Here is a 17,769-nt window from a genome sequence, read left to right on the forward strand (position 1 = left end):
CTGGTTCCTATTGAAGTTATAAATCTTAAAAACTGGTCCCAAATACGTCATTTTTCAAGTAATGTTCTAAAACAGCTGGGCACTGCAGTTTATAACAAATGGTACTAAGACAGAAGTAAATTGTGCATTCGTTGGGGACTATTTTCACGGGTGGATTAATGCACATTTGGAGTGCTAGTGAGTTTTTACTACAGCATCCATGTTCACTGTCATGCAGGAACGTTATTCGGTACAAAAATGGAGCTCGCTTGTGTGAGCTAGGAGGTCTATGGCACAGATGGAAAAGCTACATCAGGCTTTCATAGGAAATTCTTGTTAGCTGGATAAATTCTTTTTTGGTTTTGGTTGCCCCTTGGAATTTGTTGACAATAAGAAAAATATATAAACGATCACCTGTCTTATCCTTTAACTGATAACATCAAATAAAAGCAACTTGGACATGTACAGGTGCTGTATGTGTGCCACTTCATTTCTCTAAAGAATGAGACATTTGCACATCTTATTTCTAACGACATAATTTAAATTGTCTCAAGTTCAGAGTGGCTATATACGCTGCATGATGCAACTACTGGAATGGCAGCCAACAGTGGTGTCTGCACATTGGCTACAACACAGAAACTTGGAACTTTCCAGCCGTGAAGTGGCCATGAAAACAGACTTTCTAGTACTACTGAGAGGAGAGGGGAAACAGTAGCACTGACACCTGGACATGAATTGTCTTAACAGTGACTAAGCACAAAACAAAGGGCTGGCCCAGTTTGTGTTTTTTGTGTGTGTGTGTGTGTGTGTGTGTGTGTATTATTATCCCCTTCAGTCTTGGTTTCTTTCACATGGAGAAGTCCACCTAGGTCTCAACTTTTCCATATGTCCCCTCTGGAGGGCGATATTGTTTGGGGAAGGCTTTAAGCTGGAGAGAGTTAAAGGCGTATTTACGACATCCCACATTCTTCATGGTGTTCTCTCTCCTGCAGCCCTCACTATGGAGAAACAGAAAACATGCGTTATTTACCACACTATACTAACAGTAATACTTTTCAAATGAGATCAGGTGAAGGGACTGACCTGCGCATACAGTCCAAAGCCTGGTAAAAGACTTGTGGGGCCAGGGCATGCTCCTGCTGCAGGATCTGACATTGCTCCAAGGTCAGAGACATGGCTGTGCGGTCCTTGGCACTTTTACAGCAGGTGAAACGTACTCCGTTCAGGCGGCGACAGGCCTTTAGGGTTCAGAGAAACACAGTAGAGGAAAAAGACAGAGCTTATAAATTTTGGGTCTGAATAATAATACACAAAACGTGAGTTTACCTCGGCCGCCTGCCACAGAATCTCCACATTCTTGCTTTTCTTGGAGTTCACATTCTGGCTTAGCAGTTTGAACAGCTCAGGCAGACCGGTGGTGCTGCAGGAGCGAGGGAGGCCTGGGGAGATTACAGAGGAGGAGTGACAAGGTGGGGGAGGCTGAAAAGGTACAAGCTTTTCTTTCTGCTAAAAGTTTCTATGCAGACTCACAGTCTTCTGGCAAGACTTCTTTATACTGGTTGTAGTATGAGCTGAGGCGAGTCATATTCTCCATGTTGATTTCTTCTTGCAGTGACGTGTCTCCAAACCTGGAAACATGCATTATTAGAGGTGAAATCTTTCAATGTTTATGACTGTCATAGTTGGCCTGTTACTGTCCTGTACTAAATGGGAGTTTAATTTAAAAATATTTCATTGTTCTACTGTACAATTTGTAGTCTCAGCAGTAGTTAACCTGGGTGATCCAGTATGAGCACCTATCTAACCTTTCTCAAAAACTTTACCCATAATCATTAAAGCCTCTTTTCTTAAAAACGTTTATTTCAACCATTTTCTGACCTTCCCACCTCACCACACCAACAATAAACAAAACTTTGCTATAAAAAACAGTCAAGCTTCATAACTTTGTGTGGACCCCAGGAGGAGTGCCTCAGCTAATGGGGATACTAACAAAAATCAATTGCTAAGCAGATTGCAAATACAATACACTACTCTATTACAACTTCTATCGGTTTTGTTATTTGCAATGTCAGATTTGCTATTACATTCAACCTTTTATGTGCATGTCTGTGCATTGATTAAATACATTTTTATGCCTCTGTGCTGGCGATAGCCACGGCCGGAGGCCTTATGTTTTCGGGTTGTCTGTCCATAAGTCTGTCTGGCCCATTCTTGTGAACACGATATCTCAGGAACACCTTGAGGGAATTTCTTCAAATTAGGCACAAGTATATACAGTGCCTGGGCTCAAGGATAAATTGATTTGATCTTGGTTGTCAAAGGTCAAGGTCACTGACCTGACATTTGTCCCAGTCTTGTGAAAAATGATGTGTCAAGAACACCTTGAGGGTTTTTTTTTTTTTTTAAATATTTGGCACAAATGTCCATTTGGATACAAGGATAAACTTATTACATTTAGGTGGCATTTAAAATATACAGTATACAGTACATTTTTACAACACATCTTAATAAGGCAATTTAAATATTGCATTAAAAATCCTTTTAAAATACCAGCTATTTGTGTTCAGAACTAGCATACCAAACTCAAACAACCCAAGGCTGAAAACGTGAAACGGGGGTCATTTTGATAATATAGCTGTTTGTGGGGGTGAGTACACTTAGATCAAAAGGTGGTTTACACAAATGTAACAGAAGGTAAATACAATCTGTTATTGTTTCTTATTTGAAATTATTAACCTTATATCCATATCTAAAAACTGATGTTTATCTGTGGTGCCTATTCTGCCCTCAGGCCATTAACCTTTCCTGCGCTCTAGTCTCAGTGACTCACTTCTCAGCCAGCGTCTGCTGTTCGTTGATGCCCACGTTGAACAGGACGGGCTGCACACGCAGCAGCATCCCGTTCTGGATCTCTCGTGGCAGCGTGTCAAACATCGCCCTGGGCAGCGGGATCCTGACGTTAAAGCCATTCCTGTTTCCTGTGATCACTGGCAGCATGTCCGGGGCGAAACCTGAGGTTGCTTGAGTAACTTTAAAGGTGACATTTCTCAGGTCCATCACTCCAACACTCATATCCTCCAACATGGCCAGCTCCTCCCCTTTAAGAAACAAGAAGTCAACACAGGGGTTCATAGAGATAATAATACATACAGATATCTGTGAAAAGAAATCAATAGTACAAACTTCAAGAACGTAACCTAAAGAACAATAATATCGTTGCTGGTTTAGGTCCTGTATGTCTGCTTGCTTGTCTTTGAATCTGGTTGAGTTGTTGCACTTTCTTAGTGCTTTCTATTTTTTGTGTGATATGTTTTTAATAAGCCTGCATGCAGCTAAACACTCACACACATCTGCACACACACAGGTTACCATAGGTGCTGAGCAGGCCCTCATACTGCACCAGTAAGCCAATGGTGTGTAGCTGCCTGAGGAAGCCTGAGTCACAGATACAGTTCCTCAGTTTGAGAATGAAGCCGCAGATCAGAGCCGTCAGCTGTAAGCAGCACAACTCATATTAGCAGAGCCATGAATAGTTATGATTGGTCTCATGTTATGCACACTGTGTAATGACAAGTAATTCTCCAAAACTGCATGACAGACAGAGACATTGACGGACCGTCTGGCAGAAGACAACGTCACGACGGTACTGCAGTGTGAGGCTCATGGCGATGGTAGGGGCACTGTCCTGCATCAGCAGAAAAACCATGGCCTTCTTGGCTTTGTCGCTCATCAGAGACACGCAGTCTGTCAGTGTGGTGAGGAGAGGATACAGGGCGTCGCTCCACTCACCTGCGGACACAGCGCACAGTTAAACACCTACAGAATACACATACACACAGATACACACACATGATGCAGAAAAGGTTCAGCGCAACGATATCTAAATGCTAAACTTTGATGTATTTAAAATGAAAGAAATAAAAGTAAAAGATGTCCAGGGGCCTAATCTACTAGCTGTATCAAGCATCCCCACATGGTCTCCTGGTCCTGAGGTTGAGTGGATCTAAAAAAAAAAAATTGTTTCTTCATTTTGGGTTTTAAATTCAGTTCTACAAATCAAAATATTCAAATCACCTTTATCATTATGAAATCTTACAAATATCCTTGTAAATGAATAAAATATTTTAAATTCTGGCTTGAAATAATTTGATTAAAAATGTAATTCATTATACAAGTTACACTTGGTCTTATTAAGGATGCTTCTGTATTGCAAATAATTCTATTTTTCATGTAACTAATACATGACACAATTCTGTACTTTAACATTTTAAACCATAAAATTACTGGTCATTTGTAATGTTATATAGGTTTAAACCTAATTCATACACATGCCGACTTATTAAATAAATATTGCTCTCACCTGGGGATGTCTTTTCTACTCCTGGGCTGTTATCTACAAGTGAGAGAAGTTTTTAAAAACTTAGATAAAAACACAACTCATTATATTTTCACCTCAACATTCTTCCTCAAACATTCAACATTCTCAAAGTTCTTGTATTTTTAACACCAAGAAACACTGAAGTAGTTTGAGGTGAGAGGATGCTGACAATTGGTGAGGATGATGATCATCATCATGAATCTGTGGTGGATGTGAGGACAGTGCTGACAGTAGAGGATGATGTGATGGTTGCGATGATGATGATTGTTAATCCTTAACTTAATGTTTAGGAGGTATCCTGATTACTAAGGATACCTCATGAGAGTGACACATTCATATTAATCCTTTTATCTTTGCCCACAGAGGTGGTGGATGACTATGTGCCTTTTATTTACACACCATGCTGCAAAATCTTTTTGTGTGTCTACCTTTCTTAGGGTTACTTGCGTCCTCGTTGGTGAGCAGAAAGACATCTTCAGAGCTACTGTCGCTCTGGAGTTTGTCACGCTGCAGCAGCCTGTCCACCTTCTGGATCACACACTCCAGGCTCTTCTCAACATTTAGCCATACCTTCTCCTACACACAAACACACATCGCAAATGAAGTTAGTTAAGATAAAAAAACACATGAACATGGACGCTGATGAGACACAAGGATTTTCTCTTACCCACTCCACTTCGTGTAAATCTGCCTGCAAGGAAGACCGCTTGTTTTTACTCCCTTCACTGCCATCTGGAGGAGCTGCATGGCGAGAGGGCGAGGTGGCGGCACGAGACGGAGAAGTAGGGTGCCGAGAAGGGGAGCGTGATGGGGAGCGAGAGGAGGGTGAGAGGGAAGAGGAGGATGGGGATGGGGTGTCTCGCCGAGTGAACTCTGGGCTGGCAGCAGCCAAGGCGAGGATGGCTGAAGAAAGCAGCTTTGAGTCACACGCGGTCACCAGCTGACGAGTCTGCGAGACAAGAGGAGGCCAGCGAGAGAGAGAGGGGTAAAGGGAGGGTAAGAGAAAGTCAGAAAAATATTCTTGATTTGTAAGAACTGTTTGTTTATATAAGAGTTGAGATGAACAGTCAAGCGGTCGGGGGTTCAGTGAAAGCCAGTGAGACAGAAAGGACAGTGTGTTGTGAGATTAAACAGAGAAGAAACTATAACACAGCCTAAGTTTGACACCCTCTGTGTACTGTCTTACCTTCTCTGTTAGGATGGCCAGGGTTCTCTCCAGAGCGTTGGCGGAGCGTTCCTTGGCAGCCCGTGACAGACGTTCAGTGTAGTAACACACTTGTGTCTTCAGGGTGTTAATTTGACCAATCAGCTCCTTTGCTTTCATGACATCCTGAGGCTGGTAAGCCATTCCTTTAGAGCCAGAGCCAGCAGAGCTTTGGGTGTGCATTAACGTATGTGTGAAAGACAGAGACAGAAAATAGAAACTACATATTGGGACAAGTATTGTACAGACAGCAGTGACAGAAATCCACAACCAAACAACTTATAGTGCACTACACATGACCTCACCTCTCCTCCTCATAAGTGCTGAACAAAATAAGGCAGAAAAAACCACAAGAAAGGTTCATTATTAGCTTGTAAAAGTCCAACATTACCATTAAACTTGTGGCACAAGAGCCGTGTATTTTTGGCTCTACTCACTGTTTCCTGGCTTCCTCAAGCTGGTGCAGCAATTTTCGGAGACCACAGCCTTTAAAGCCTTGATGATGTGCTGCAGGAGCACCCATAGTCACAACGTCATAAGTCCGGTCTGATCGAAGGACAATCCAGTCGACAGAGGGTCACATAATAAAGAGTATGATGTTAGATATTAAAACAGTATTATTCAGTTTGGACACCTGCAGCACAAGTATGCAGTAAACACATGTGCACAAATACCTACCATAACCAGACTCTCCCTGTACTCTCATCCTCTGGATGTGCAGGTTAGTGGGAATGAACTCCAGCTTCCTCTCAGCTTTCAAGGTGCTAGACTTGAATGAAGGACCTGAGAGGGACCCGAACAGAGAAAACAGATAATCTGCTCTGTTTATTTTTTTTTATTTTTTATTTATTTATTTTTTTGCACGAATTAGGTTTTTAGCAGCATTTGATTCTTTGTTTGTTGGTCGGTTTGTTCACAGCATAACTCAAAAATTAAAACTGATGAGATTTTGGAGTTGATCTGGATCCAGGATATTTCACCATTATGAGTGTTGGAAAGTGTACGGCTGTGCTGATGAAGACTCGGAGTGAAGAGGAGTGGAGCTAATTGGAAAATGGACTCTAAAGTCAACTTACATGCAGCCAAATGCTGAGTTGTGTGCATCTGTGAAGGACTGTAAGTACACATTGTTATTTCAGTCTGCATGGCACATTTATTTAGCCATTCATGGCGTTTAGTAGTTGCTCATGTCTGTCGTTTGTCTTGAATAACTTTCTAACTAATAATGATATCAGTGTGATTCCAAATGCCAGCAGTAGGTTTTCATGGTCAATGATTCATATTATGAGGGTCAAGCTATGATGGGGATATTACTTTTAGGTATACTGGCATTATGGGCAAACAGTAAAAATGTTGGAGTGGCCCTTTAACCTGATACGTTTTAACTCGTTCTAACCTTTATACTCGTGCAGGTCACTTATGGTCTCCTGATAGGTGAGGATGATGGTCTGGTACTGAGTGATGATCTGCCTCCTGAGGTTTTCCCAACATGGAGACAGCTCACCAAGTTCTTCCAGCTCACACACTCTGTGGAGCACAAAGACAATAATAATTAAGACAAAACATCCAGGTGACACACTGGTGACCTTGCAGCTTTTTCAGTTAAGGACTGTGCAATCAACACAACAGTTGAGCATTTCTAACTCCTCAAATCGCAAGTATTACAAGCAGTCATGTTGAAAATGCCAGCAGTGGGAGTGTGTTACTTTGACAATATGATCATGATACAGTAATAGATTACACAAAGAACAGACTAGTCATCATAGAGAATAACACACTGTCAGCATGCACAGTGTGTAATGGCCCCAGGGAGAAACGGGAGAAAAATTCCTTTGGATAAATATAAACGCTAATAAAAACTGGTCATAAAAGTGACAATATTTTTCTAATGTCACTGTCACCACTGCTTTCAACTCATTTACAACCTGTGACGAAGGGCAGTACTGTAGTCAAGACTACTTTGAGACAAGTCCAAGTCAAGCAAATCCAAATGAGGAGGAGGCCAAGTCCAAAAATAGAATCATATTAAAAACACACTATTCTTGCATAATGTTTCAAGTTACAGGATTATATATTGTCACAAATTAAACAACATAAAACTACAAGCCTAAAATAAACATGCTTCGTTGATACACTATGGAAAAAACATTACAAAAAATCCTTTAATGTCTCATGCACTGCTCTGTGAGAGTGACTGAGACTAAGACTGAATAAAAAACAACTTGACCCTAAGGCAAATGGACACTGCTTTGCATGAAGGCGTCATAAGGGTGTGAATCACTGCACTACATGTTCGCATTCTGCTCAGTAGTATCAAGGCGATATTCGGATGTTACCTGACGGCATCTTCCTCCAGGAGCAGTTTGACAAACTGTCGAGGGATGTGCAGGGAGAGCACACTCTCTGCCATCTGCTCCAGGATCCGCAGGTGGTTGCCATCCGTGGTGGGGAAACGGTACATCCGCGACATGACGCCTCCAAAGACTGAAGCAGACCGGAACATGCTTTCAAAAGCCATGAATCATTGTGGCATAGCTAGCAAACCAAGTGCCACCTGCTACTAAAACTCAACCAGTTCATGGGAGGTTAATGTTCAGTTCATATGGACATGCACTCACCAGCCTTCAGCAGTGGATCCTTACACAGAGATGACGACTTGGATTTAATGCCCATGGATTCAGTCAGGCTTTCATCAACAGGGAGAACCATCTGATATACACACACATACCACAAAAACATTTATGTTTAAAGAAATCCTCATTCATTCATCCATTTGTAACAACTGGGCTCATTAAAACAGTACAACCAGAAACAGGCTGTGAGACACTAAGTCAAATATATTTTCTAGGCAACTTTTTATTTATTTATTTATTAATGATTAAACAGCTGATTGTAAAAGTAAGAAGACAGTAAACCATGGTCAACACAATTTTCAAAGCCCAAGATTGTTATTAAATTGTTAAGGATATGTTATATACTACAAAATAATACAAAAAAGGCAGAAATCATCACAATTCCAAAGCTAAAACTAGGAAATACTGATCCAGTGATTATCACAATAGTTGCTAATATTCTCTCAGTTGACTAATCGTATCCGCTTTTGATACTTTTATGAAAAAATCTGACAGAAACAAATATTTTTAGCTTGTATCATTTGAAATAGATTTCTGTTGGACACCTACCCTTCCATTAACAGTGTCTCCTCTTTGTAACCTTGCAACAGGAGCTCTCTGCTCGCGCTTCTCCTCTATCTGCCAGGCGATGATAGTGATGTTGCCCACACGCTCATTCTCTGTTGACCTGGCACACAGAGACATCGAATCAGTTAAACATCCCTGAACCCAAATTCACCATGCAGCTGCTGAGTGTGCTACCTTATGTCTAGCAGTTACCTGAGAGTCAGGTGCAGTCTGTGGTGTTTGTCCTGTAGCAGCTCCTTCACAGAAAACATGGACGAGCCAAGCATGTACATCTATCACATTAAAACACACATAAGCAACAGATTTAAAGAATTTCACCCAGATAAATGTAGACAACAAAGGTTGTAGTAAATAAGAATTTTCTTTATTTTCTAACGCGGGTTTGGAATCTTACCGTGCCCTGGGAGCGGTCCTTTACATCATAGACAGAAAGCTTGACCTGAGTTTGCTGAGTGATCAGAGAGTCCTGGAAGAATGCTATACTGCTCAGGAAGATGGGATTATTGGTCCCCTGGATTCAAAGAGACATGGAGAGGAGAATGGGTCTGAAGTCTGACAGCACACAGGAAGGAAGTGCAAGTAAGTAGCACAGTGTACCTCAATGATTTCTGTTTGAGCATGCTTGGTCCAGAAGGCCTGGGGCGGGGTGGTGCAACTGATGGCGACGAAGGTGGTTGGCTTGCGATCCAGAGATGGCGTAAGCAGTTCACTGCAGGCTGCACCGTAGAAACACAGGAAGAGATTACAAACTGTGGGATTTACTAGTGGGCTGGTCACTAATCCTCAGATATGGGAGGAAGCTAATACAGTGTTTCTGAGCTAGAAAGTGAGTAGCAGCTGCTTTCAGGTAATGGATCTGTCCATGCAAAAGATATTGCTGGCAACTGAGCTAATCACTCACAAGACACATCATCCTTCATCCTTTAAAGTAGCATCAAATTATTTTGGGGCCAAATGATACACAGATGTGAAGGTATAGCAGATAATTACATGTGTGTTTGTCAGTAGGAGTAAGACTAGATCCATAATCATTTGCTAATATAGAAATATTGATTAGTGCAAATTTAAAAGATGAGGTTAATGTTGTAAATTTTTTTAATGTAAACAAATCATACTGTAAAGACCAAAATCAACGGTGTAGCAAACAGTTTCAAATAAATAAAAAAAACTCCATAATTTCCTGCAATAGCTGGTCACTGCCGTTTTAACTAACACCTGCCTGTGTAGCCAGTGTAGTTACTATGATCAATTCATTGTTGGTTTTTGTCTTTTGATGAGATTTGTTAAAGATTAATTATCTTGCACTTATGGTGTAAGTCAGGTGAACTCTGTCATTAAAGTTAAATATTCTGACCAGTACTAATCAAACCACCATCAAATGAAGGACTGTGTAATCTGTAATGTGCAGCAGAGTATATATGGTTCCCTCCTTAACGTACCCACACTAAACTCCAGCACAGGCTCGTCCGGATCCTGACTGTTGCCTGTAGGACAGAGAGAAGAATGCTGATAGTTCATCATCAATGAAGTAAACACATTACCATGGTAGCAGTTACTTAGTTACCTGAGAGAGCCAGCCCCATCATCTCAGCTGAGAGATCAAAAGTGTTGGCCCGGTAGACTGACCACGGCCGGTGGCGGGGGCTGCGCTCCTTCCCAGACATGGTTGGTTCACGTCAGGGATGAGGACAGATTTTAAAATAAATGACAATGTCAACCAGGAATGCAATAAGAAGTTGTCGGTCACGTTACGTCACGATGATTTTCCTTGTGTGTTAATCTGAGCAGTCACACGCTTGTCAGTGATAAACCTGAAAGAAAAACAGAAAAAAACGAAGCTCATTTCCCGTCCCCATAGAAACAGCTGCAACAGACTGGACAGCTTCACTTCAATGATGCTGATGTCATCCTTTCATCAAGATGGCAGCTGTGCTCAAAAAGACAAAATTAGAAAACTGTTTATAATTAGACACATAAAGGTTTGTACTCGCTGCACAGATGCTCATCGCATTCTATTCACAAGGGTAAAGCCGTGAATAATATAAGCAATGTAAATACCTAAAACAAATGATGCTCTAGTTTGAGTTAAACATATGTGAGCGTGTGTGTTTTATACAACTATTTCCTTCCCTTTGTTAATGTGCTAATAAAGGCAATGAGAAACATTTTTTAAAGACAAAAGTGTGACTTCACACAGCTGGAGGATGTGAAACACTGAGCTGCAGCAGACTGACTCCACCTCCTGATGCTATTTGTGCTTATTTGGTAAAGAAGTAAATGCACCATTTTGCTCACAAAGCTCAGACAATCTACTCCCTACATAACAGAACATCTCTTCATAGGAAGGCAGAAAAAATTATGCTGTGTCACAACCAGCTTCTCACACAGATTTTTTGACTAAACTTAAAATTAGGTACTTTATTGCTGTGATTTAAATTCTTCTTATGCCATACCTGATTTTGATTTTTATATACTTATTACTGAAAGGTTCAGCATCTAGAAATCTCAACTGGGAATTGGCTGTCTGGGGCTTTTATTTTTTCAAAATAACTTGTAAAGGACTAGTGTTCAGAAGCAGGGCATTTTTTGACCTGGCCAGGCCATGACACAGCCACCAAAATCAACAGGAAACATCCTCTGTAAGCCACAACTGTACTTAGAACCACTGAGAGGTGAAGTGAATAACACTGATTATCTTGTTACAATGGCACCTGGCAGTGTGTGGGGTTTGTTAGGCAGCAAGTGAACATTCAGTCCTCAATGTTGATGTGTTGGAAGCAGGAAAAATGAGCAAGCATTAGGATCAGAGGGACTTTAACAAGGGCCAAACTGTGATGGCTGACAACTGGGACAGAGCATCTCCCACCCTGCAGGTCTTAGTGGGTGTTGTTGGTCTGCAGTGGTTAGTACCTACCAACAGTGTCTAAGGAAGGACAAACAGTGAACTGGTGACAGGGTCATGGACGCCCACGGCTCACTGATGATGAGGTTGACCTAGTGTAGATTAAACTTTTAACTTCCATTTGTACTTTTCAAAAGATTAAAATTGATTTGATTGTTAAAATGGTTGAAAATGAGAAATACTGTACATTGGTTTCTATGAAAACACTGAGCAGCTATAGTGGTGATATTGGTCTTAAAAATTCTGTTTTCACTCCTTTTACACAAGTTTTTCAATGAATGGTCGACACATTCGTGCTCTTCCTGACAGAAGTAGTATCAAAGCAAATAGATTCACCAAAGATGCACAGTGAGTTGCGACCAACCAACTGCTGCACTCATTCCTGTGTACAGAGTATTAGGCAGGTGGTCATAGTGTTATGGCTGATTGATGTAAAAATGCACATATATTTTCAAATAATTAAGATGATGACTTTTAACTTGTCTTGCAATTTTCTTTCCTCTAGAAGTTGTGGTCTATGGATAAAAAGTGCCAAAATTACACTTTGGTTTAATGTGCAATACTAGATTCAAAGTTGGGGATAAGTATTTTAAAACATAAGGCTTGTGATATTGTTTTGACTTGACAACACAAAAACAATAATCCCATTTTCAGATTTATGAGGTTCAACGATCGAATCCTGCGGAAGATCCTGATCCGAGACAGGCGGGCCGAGTCCAGTATTTTGGCGCTGTACAAGAAGCTAGAGCTGCAGAATGCTATGCTGATCCTGGACGTGGTGTCTGGAGACATCAGTGCTGCTCCGTCCATCATCTCTCTCTAGTAGGAAACCATCTCTCTGTGTTGCTCTAGCACACCACCTACATTTTGTTTGTTCTGATCAACATGAGACTAACTACATTTGTTTCCTCCTATTATCTGTTTTGTCTTTTTTTAAGTGAGGAAAAGAAAAGCTCATCTAAACCTAATAAGTTATTGGCTGTTGAAGTGAAGAAGATGCATGATATCCTGTCAAAGAACATGTACAAGATCAGGCAGCAGGTGAGATGTTTAACCATCTGGTAATTTACATGCCAATCTGCTTTTTTCCTCTTCATGCTTTCCTCATGCTCCAGCCACTGAAACTCTGTGCTGTTTTGCATATCCACACACTGCAACCTGCAGCCCTTTCCCTTTAAGGACAGGACATCATGATACACAATTAATCTGACGGCGGTACATTGGCTCTCAATGTGCTTTTGTTGGCACCAAGAACATTTTTGTGCATTCACATAGGAGGAAAAAAGGAAAAGACAAAAAAACGATGTATTAATAAATGTGTGTTTGTGTATATGTTTATAAATGGAATAAAAATATACCCATGGGAGTGTTTCATACGTAGGAAAGGTTAATGCTGCAACTTCCTACGTCCAAACAGGGTTATGGGCACATGTGTGACATTTGTGGCCAGTTTTGTTTGGGTAGTTGGAGCTTTAAAGAATGCTGTCTCATGTCAAAGCATCTGAACTGTCTTGGAACTCTTGCAAAACACAGGAGCACTTTGTTGACATGAAACCTTCATCTAAGAGGCAGTTACACATTTTTCAGTTCTGACTAATACCCATGGGAGTGTTTCATCTGTAGGAAAGGTTAATGCTGCAACTTCCTACGTCCAAACAGGGATATGGGCACATGTGTGACATTTGTGGCCAGTTTTGTTTGGGTAGTTTTGAGCTTTAAAGAATGCTGTCTCATGTCAAAGCATCTGAACTGTCTGCATGTTTTCATGTCTTCTCTACTGACATAAAGGTCAAAGCATTGCAGCTGCCATAGGCTCATGTGAAGTTATGACATATTAACACATGAAAAAGTGTAGAATCTCTGATATGGAAGTGTTCATCAGTAGTAGAAATTTGCTGTATGATGTTGTGCATATAATGTTGCATTTTGTCCCTTTGTGTGTGTGTGTTTTTAAGGCGGTGTCATTCACAAGTAAACATGCCCTCCCCAACGATAGCCAGCCCAGAGAAATATTGATTAGACGCCACAACAGCATCCGCCGCAGCCTGCAATCTCACAGCCTTCACAGAGGAGTAAGCAGGAAAACAATAACCATGGCTGGTATTGACTTTACATGAGTATTGATGGTACATTCTCAGAGTCTTAATTTAAAGTACTATGGGTAAGTGAGAGATGAATTGAACAGTTGACAATTGACAAACAGGTTATTTATGTCTTGACTGAATTGAGATGGAAACGATCTAAATCAAACACAAGGTTTAGTGTCTTTATCCTATCTCTTTTTTGTCATTCTGCTTTTTCCTCTTCATTCTGTTATTCCCGTGTTATTCTCAGGGGGTGTCCACAATCCATAAGTATCACTCTCTTCCAGCTGGGAAGAGTCTGGGCTCTGCTGTAGATTAAACTTTTAAATTTCATTCATCCTTTTCAAAAGATTCTATTTTGTTTGACTCTTTGTTAAAATGGTTGAGAAACACTGAACATTGGTCTCTATGAAGAGAAAGAGTCAGGGTGATATCACACCTAGAGTGATGAGGCTGTTGAATGTGTCTAAAAACTCATCTCTAACTTGTCCTCACGACCACAGTTTTCACTCCATTTACACAGGGTTTTCACTGAATGGTCGACACATTTATGCTCTTCCTGACAGTAAAACTATGGAAGCAAACGGATTCACAGAGGATAAACAGTGAGCTGCAGTGACACGGCCAACCAACTGCCTGTCTGAAAATGAAAAAATGCAAATGTTACTGAGGAGGAAAAGCGTGCAGCGTTAGTCTGATGACTAACCCGAGCTTGAAAGCCGCTTCACATTTCCCTGACAGGCAAGTGTTTACATTTCCTGTGGCATGGCAGACTCAGTTTCTACTTACATACTGTAAGTGCTTTTTTTATTTTTACCACAGAATTATCAATTTGGCTTTTCTCAGAGTGATCAGCTAGACTATATACCACTTCCTCTTCAGCCCATATATACACAGATGTGGTAGACTGAGAGAACATCTGTGTCTGTCTGTCTTGTGCGTTGCTATTTGATACAATAAGGACAATGGACACGGGAGGCAGTGTCCAGGAATGATGCGGAAACAATCTGTCAATCAATCAGTCAATTGCTGGACATAATTAATTAATTACAAGTTTGATCCTTGTTTTATTATTTAAGTCATCTATCAAGGGCAAATCTCTTACCCTTTTTCTTTGTTCTGCATCATTATAATTGAAAATATCTGGACTGTGGGTCACACAAAACAAACAATATGAAGCCGTCCCATGATGTGATGTGCATTTTTCATAATTTCCTGCAATTTTCTAGACACAGAAAATAATTGACAGATAAAAATAATTGCAGCCCTCCTCACAAATTAGCAGGGCTGCAGCAAACAATTATGTTCATGATTAATCAATTAACTGGATGGTATATAAACTGCTAGAATATAGTGAAAGTGCCCATCACAAATTTTTAAATCCAAGTATCTTGCTTTGTCTGACCAGCAGGCCATAATTTGAAAATAACAAACCCAATTTAGAACACAAAACAGCAGCAAATCCTCACAGCTGAATTCTGACCAGCTCCACAGCTGCTGCTCTGTAGGTGACCTCTGACCTCAGTAAGACTAAACAGCTCAGGGGCTCTAACAGAAGGTGAAGATGTTGAATGTGCAGCAAGGAAGCAAGTGTATAAAAGGATGTTCAGGTGGTCCTCATGGTAGACAGCCAATGTCTACCATGTATGGTGGTATGGAAGCAGAAATGACCCAGTTAGTCAGGCTGGCGGCACATAGCTGGCCCCCTGCAGGTGATGTCAGAACCAGCTGCTGCAGTGCCGCTCTAAAATGTCCTGCTTCTTTAACTGATCTCCTCTTCAGTTTAAATGTCTCCCAAACCTCGTGTTGCCCTTATTATGCTCAGTCATCAACCCTCTCCTTTCCTTTGCTTCAGCCATCCTCCTTCCCCTTGTTCCCCTGTAACCCTGTGTTCTTCTCAGTTTCCACCAACTAATACCTCTGTTTCAGTCCAGAGCTAAGCTGTGCTGACCTGGAGTCTGATCTAGTTGTCTGTGCAATGAAGAAATGACTATTTTAACCATGTGTGCGCTGTCAGCAGGTGACTGACACATAAATTGCTTTCTGATCCCACTGATCAAAGTGGAGAAGATACAAATAGGTTTATGCTCAAGTGGAGAACATTTATCCACACACACAAGCAAAGAGGAAGTAATATCACATGTAAAGAAGCTGTTGTCACCCAGACAGCAGAGAAATGAGCATGAGAAAGAAACTATTAATGGTGATGATGATGATAATGATATGATTCAGGGCTTTGCTAAATGCAGCCATGTGTAGATTAGCAGGTTCAGAAGTCTCTATCATGCTTTGTTCAGTTTCTTTCTAAAAAAAAAAGAGGGTATACATACACACACACAGTGCGCCCACAGATGCAAGAGAAATAAAACAGGCAGACAACCATAGAAGAACTGTAATTTAGTTCCCTTGCTGTTAAGAGAAAAAACAGTGATTCAACAAATCACGTCTAATCCTTTAGGCTGCAGTGGGTGACATCTGGGAAGGCCTGCAATGGCATGAGATGTTGCTTCACAGAGCAGCACATCCGGTATTAGATGTTAATATGTAACAGAAAAACAAATACGTAGCATACGTACATCAACAGTGTAATGGCCTTTTATACATAAACCTGGGAGTAATCTTGTCTGTTTACCAGGCTGGGAGGATGGAAACTAGAATTCAGAAGCCAGAGCTGTTCACTGGAAATCTGTTTATGACAGCATGGGCCAATAATATTGTCACTGGACTTGGACAATAACAAATATTACGTCATAATATCTGCTGATTCAGCGGGCTGCTGCGTGGTGCTGTCCACCTCGTCCAGCACAATTATAAATCAGAAAATCACAACAGCCAAATCGACGTTTGAGATGTTGTTGATGAGGCTTATTCTGGTCCTCCCGCGAGGCGCTGCTGTCTCTTAACGACAGCATCATCACAGCGAGCAAACATCCTCGACAAACATGAGAGACACGTAACGTGTCATGACAAACACACGCAAACAAAACAGCCTAATATCTCATACCTTTAAGAGAAAAGCGATGGGTTCCGTTCATATTGATGCGCATCGATCCTAGTTGGATACTCGACGATGTCTGCAGTCAAGACTCGCCCTGACTCCCTGTGACACATCGAGACGTAATACTTCCACTGGGAGCAGCTCCTCCGCCGTCCACTGGGGGGCGCTGTCTGTCTGCTCTGCGGGAGCCGACTACCACCGACCTCACATGGTAGGGTGGAGGAGTACTGTGTGAGGAGACTAATAGGCACAGTTACATCGAATGAACGTCCAGGATCTTTGTCTGCGATGTGAGCAGATTTTATTTAAACCAGGAAAAATTGGTGGAAAAAATAGGAACGAACAAACAAGCAAACAAATAACTAACTAACTAAATAAATAATCTGGCTTGAGCAGCTCTTGTTGTATTTTTGACAATTTGTTGTTTGTCATGGATATATAATTTTTAGATAATGGGGGCAGGGTATTGTACGTTTTAAAGTTAATGGGAGTCCCTATATCAAAATGATACGATTCTAAATGATAACACTACTGACACTAATACTATTAATGTAGCCTACTAATTATCATTATTCATACAAGACACCAGCTAAAATCTTATAGCTCATATTATGGGAAACTATTTTGAGTTGCTAAGTCAAAATTATATGTAAGTCCAAACTTTGAGACACTTACTATCCCATAATTTTGACTGTGTGATAAAACTATAGTTAGTAACAGAACTGAACAATGTTTTTACAGAGATCAGGTGTCAACAGCAGCACCTGGTCTGAAGGGGAGCATCAGGTTTCCAAGGACCAGCCTCACAAAGTGTCAGATAAAGACACAATATGTAGGCTCTGTGTACATAGTCTCTGTGTACACAGCTCACAACTACAAATATTTTCTTTGTTCTTATTTTATTTTTTATTCTGACCATGTGGGTTCAGAAGGAGTCAACTCCAGAAGTAACAAATTACTGACATCTAGATATAAATCATGTTTGTTTTTTTGTGACTACTGTATGTGTTGCACTCCTCTGCCA

The 17,769-nt window shown here is 40.9% G+C and overlaps 2 protein-coding genes across 3 annotated transcripts; one reads left to right on the forward strand and one right to left on the reverse strand.

The window, feature by feature from the left end:
• Positions 1-780: 780 nt before the first annotated feature.
• inpp4aa (inositol polyphosphate-4-phosphatase type I Aa) lies at positions 781-16,896 on the reverse strand. Of its 2 annotated transcripts, XM_020609345.1 has the most exons (24): positions 16,752-16,896; positions 10,326-10,572; positions 10,201-10,245; positions 9,359-9,477; positions 9,156-9,272; positions 8,954-9,033; positions 8,744-8,861; positions 8,180-8,270; positions 7,898-8,045; positions 6,958-7,088; positions 6,240-6,344; positions 5,999-6,107; positions 5,867-5,884; positions 5,544-5,730; positions 5,025-5,306; positions 4,786-4,933; positions 4,340-4,372; positions 3,596-3,768; positions 3,349-3,472; positions 2,810-3,077; positions 1,510-1,607; positions 1,306-1,418; positions 1,063-1,217; positions 781-977 (listed from the first exon to the last, which is right to left on the reverse strand). In XM_020609345.1, exons 2-24 carry the CDS (start codon positions 10,423-10,425, stop codon positions 845-847), a joined length of 2,895 nt encoding a protein of 964 aa, XP_020465001.1. In that variant the 5' UTR covers positions 10,426-10,572; positions 16,752-16,896; the 3' UTR covers positions 781-844. The 2 variants fall into 2 exon arrangements, with proteins under 2 accessions (XP_020465001.1, XP_020465002.1); XM_020609346.1 differs by lacking the exon at positions 5,867-5,884.
• LOC109965345 (sodium/hydrogen exchanger 2-like) lies at positions 12,320-14,066 on the forward strand. The gene is made up of 4 exons (XM_020609279.1): positions 12,320-12,485; positions 12,602-12,704; positions 13,619-13,735; positions 13,998-14,066. Exons 1-4 carry the CDS (start codon positions 12,322-12,324, stop codon positions 14,064-14,066), a joined length of 453 nt encoding a protein of 150 aa, XP_020464935.1. The 5' UTR covers positions 12,320-12,321.
• Positions 16,897-17,769: the final 873 nt, after the last annotated feature.

Source organism: Monopterus albus, unplaced genomic scaffold, assembly GCF_001952655.1.
Source record: "Monopterus albus unplaced genomic scaffold, M_albus_1.0 scaffold99.1, whole genome shotgun sequence".
NCBI lineage: Eukaryota > Metazoa > Chordata > Actinopteri > Synbranchiformes > Synbranchidae > Monopterus > Monopterus albus.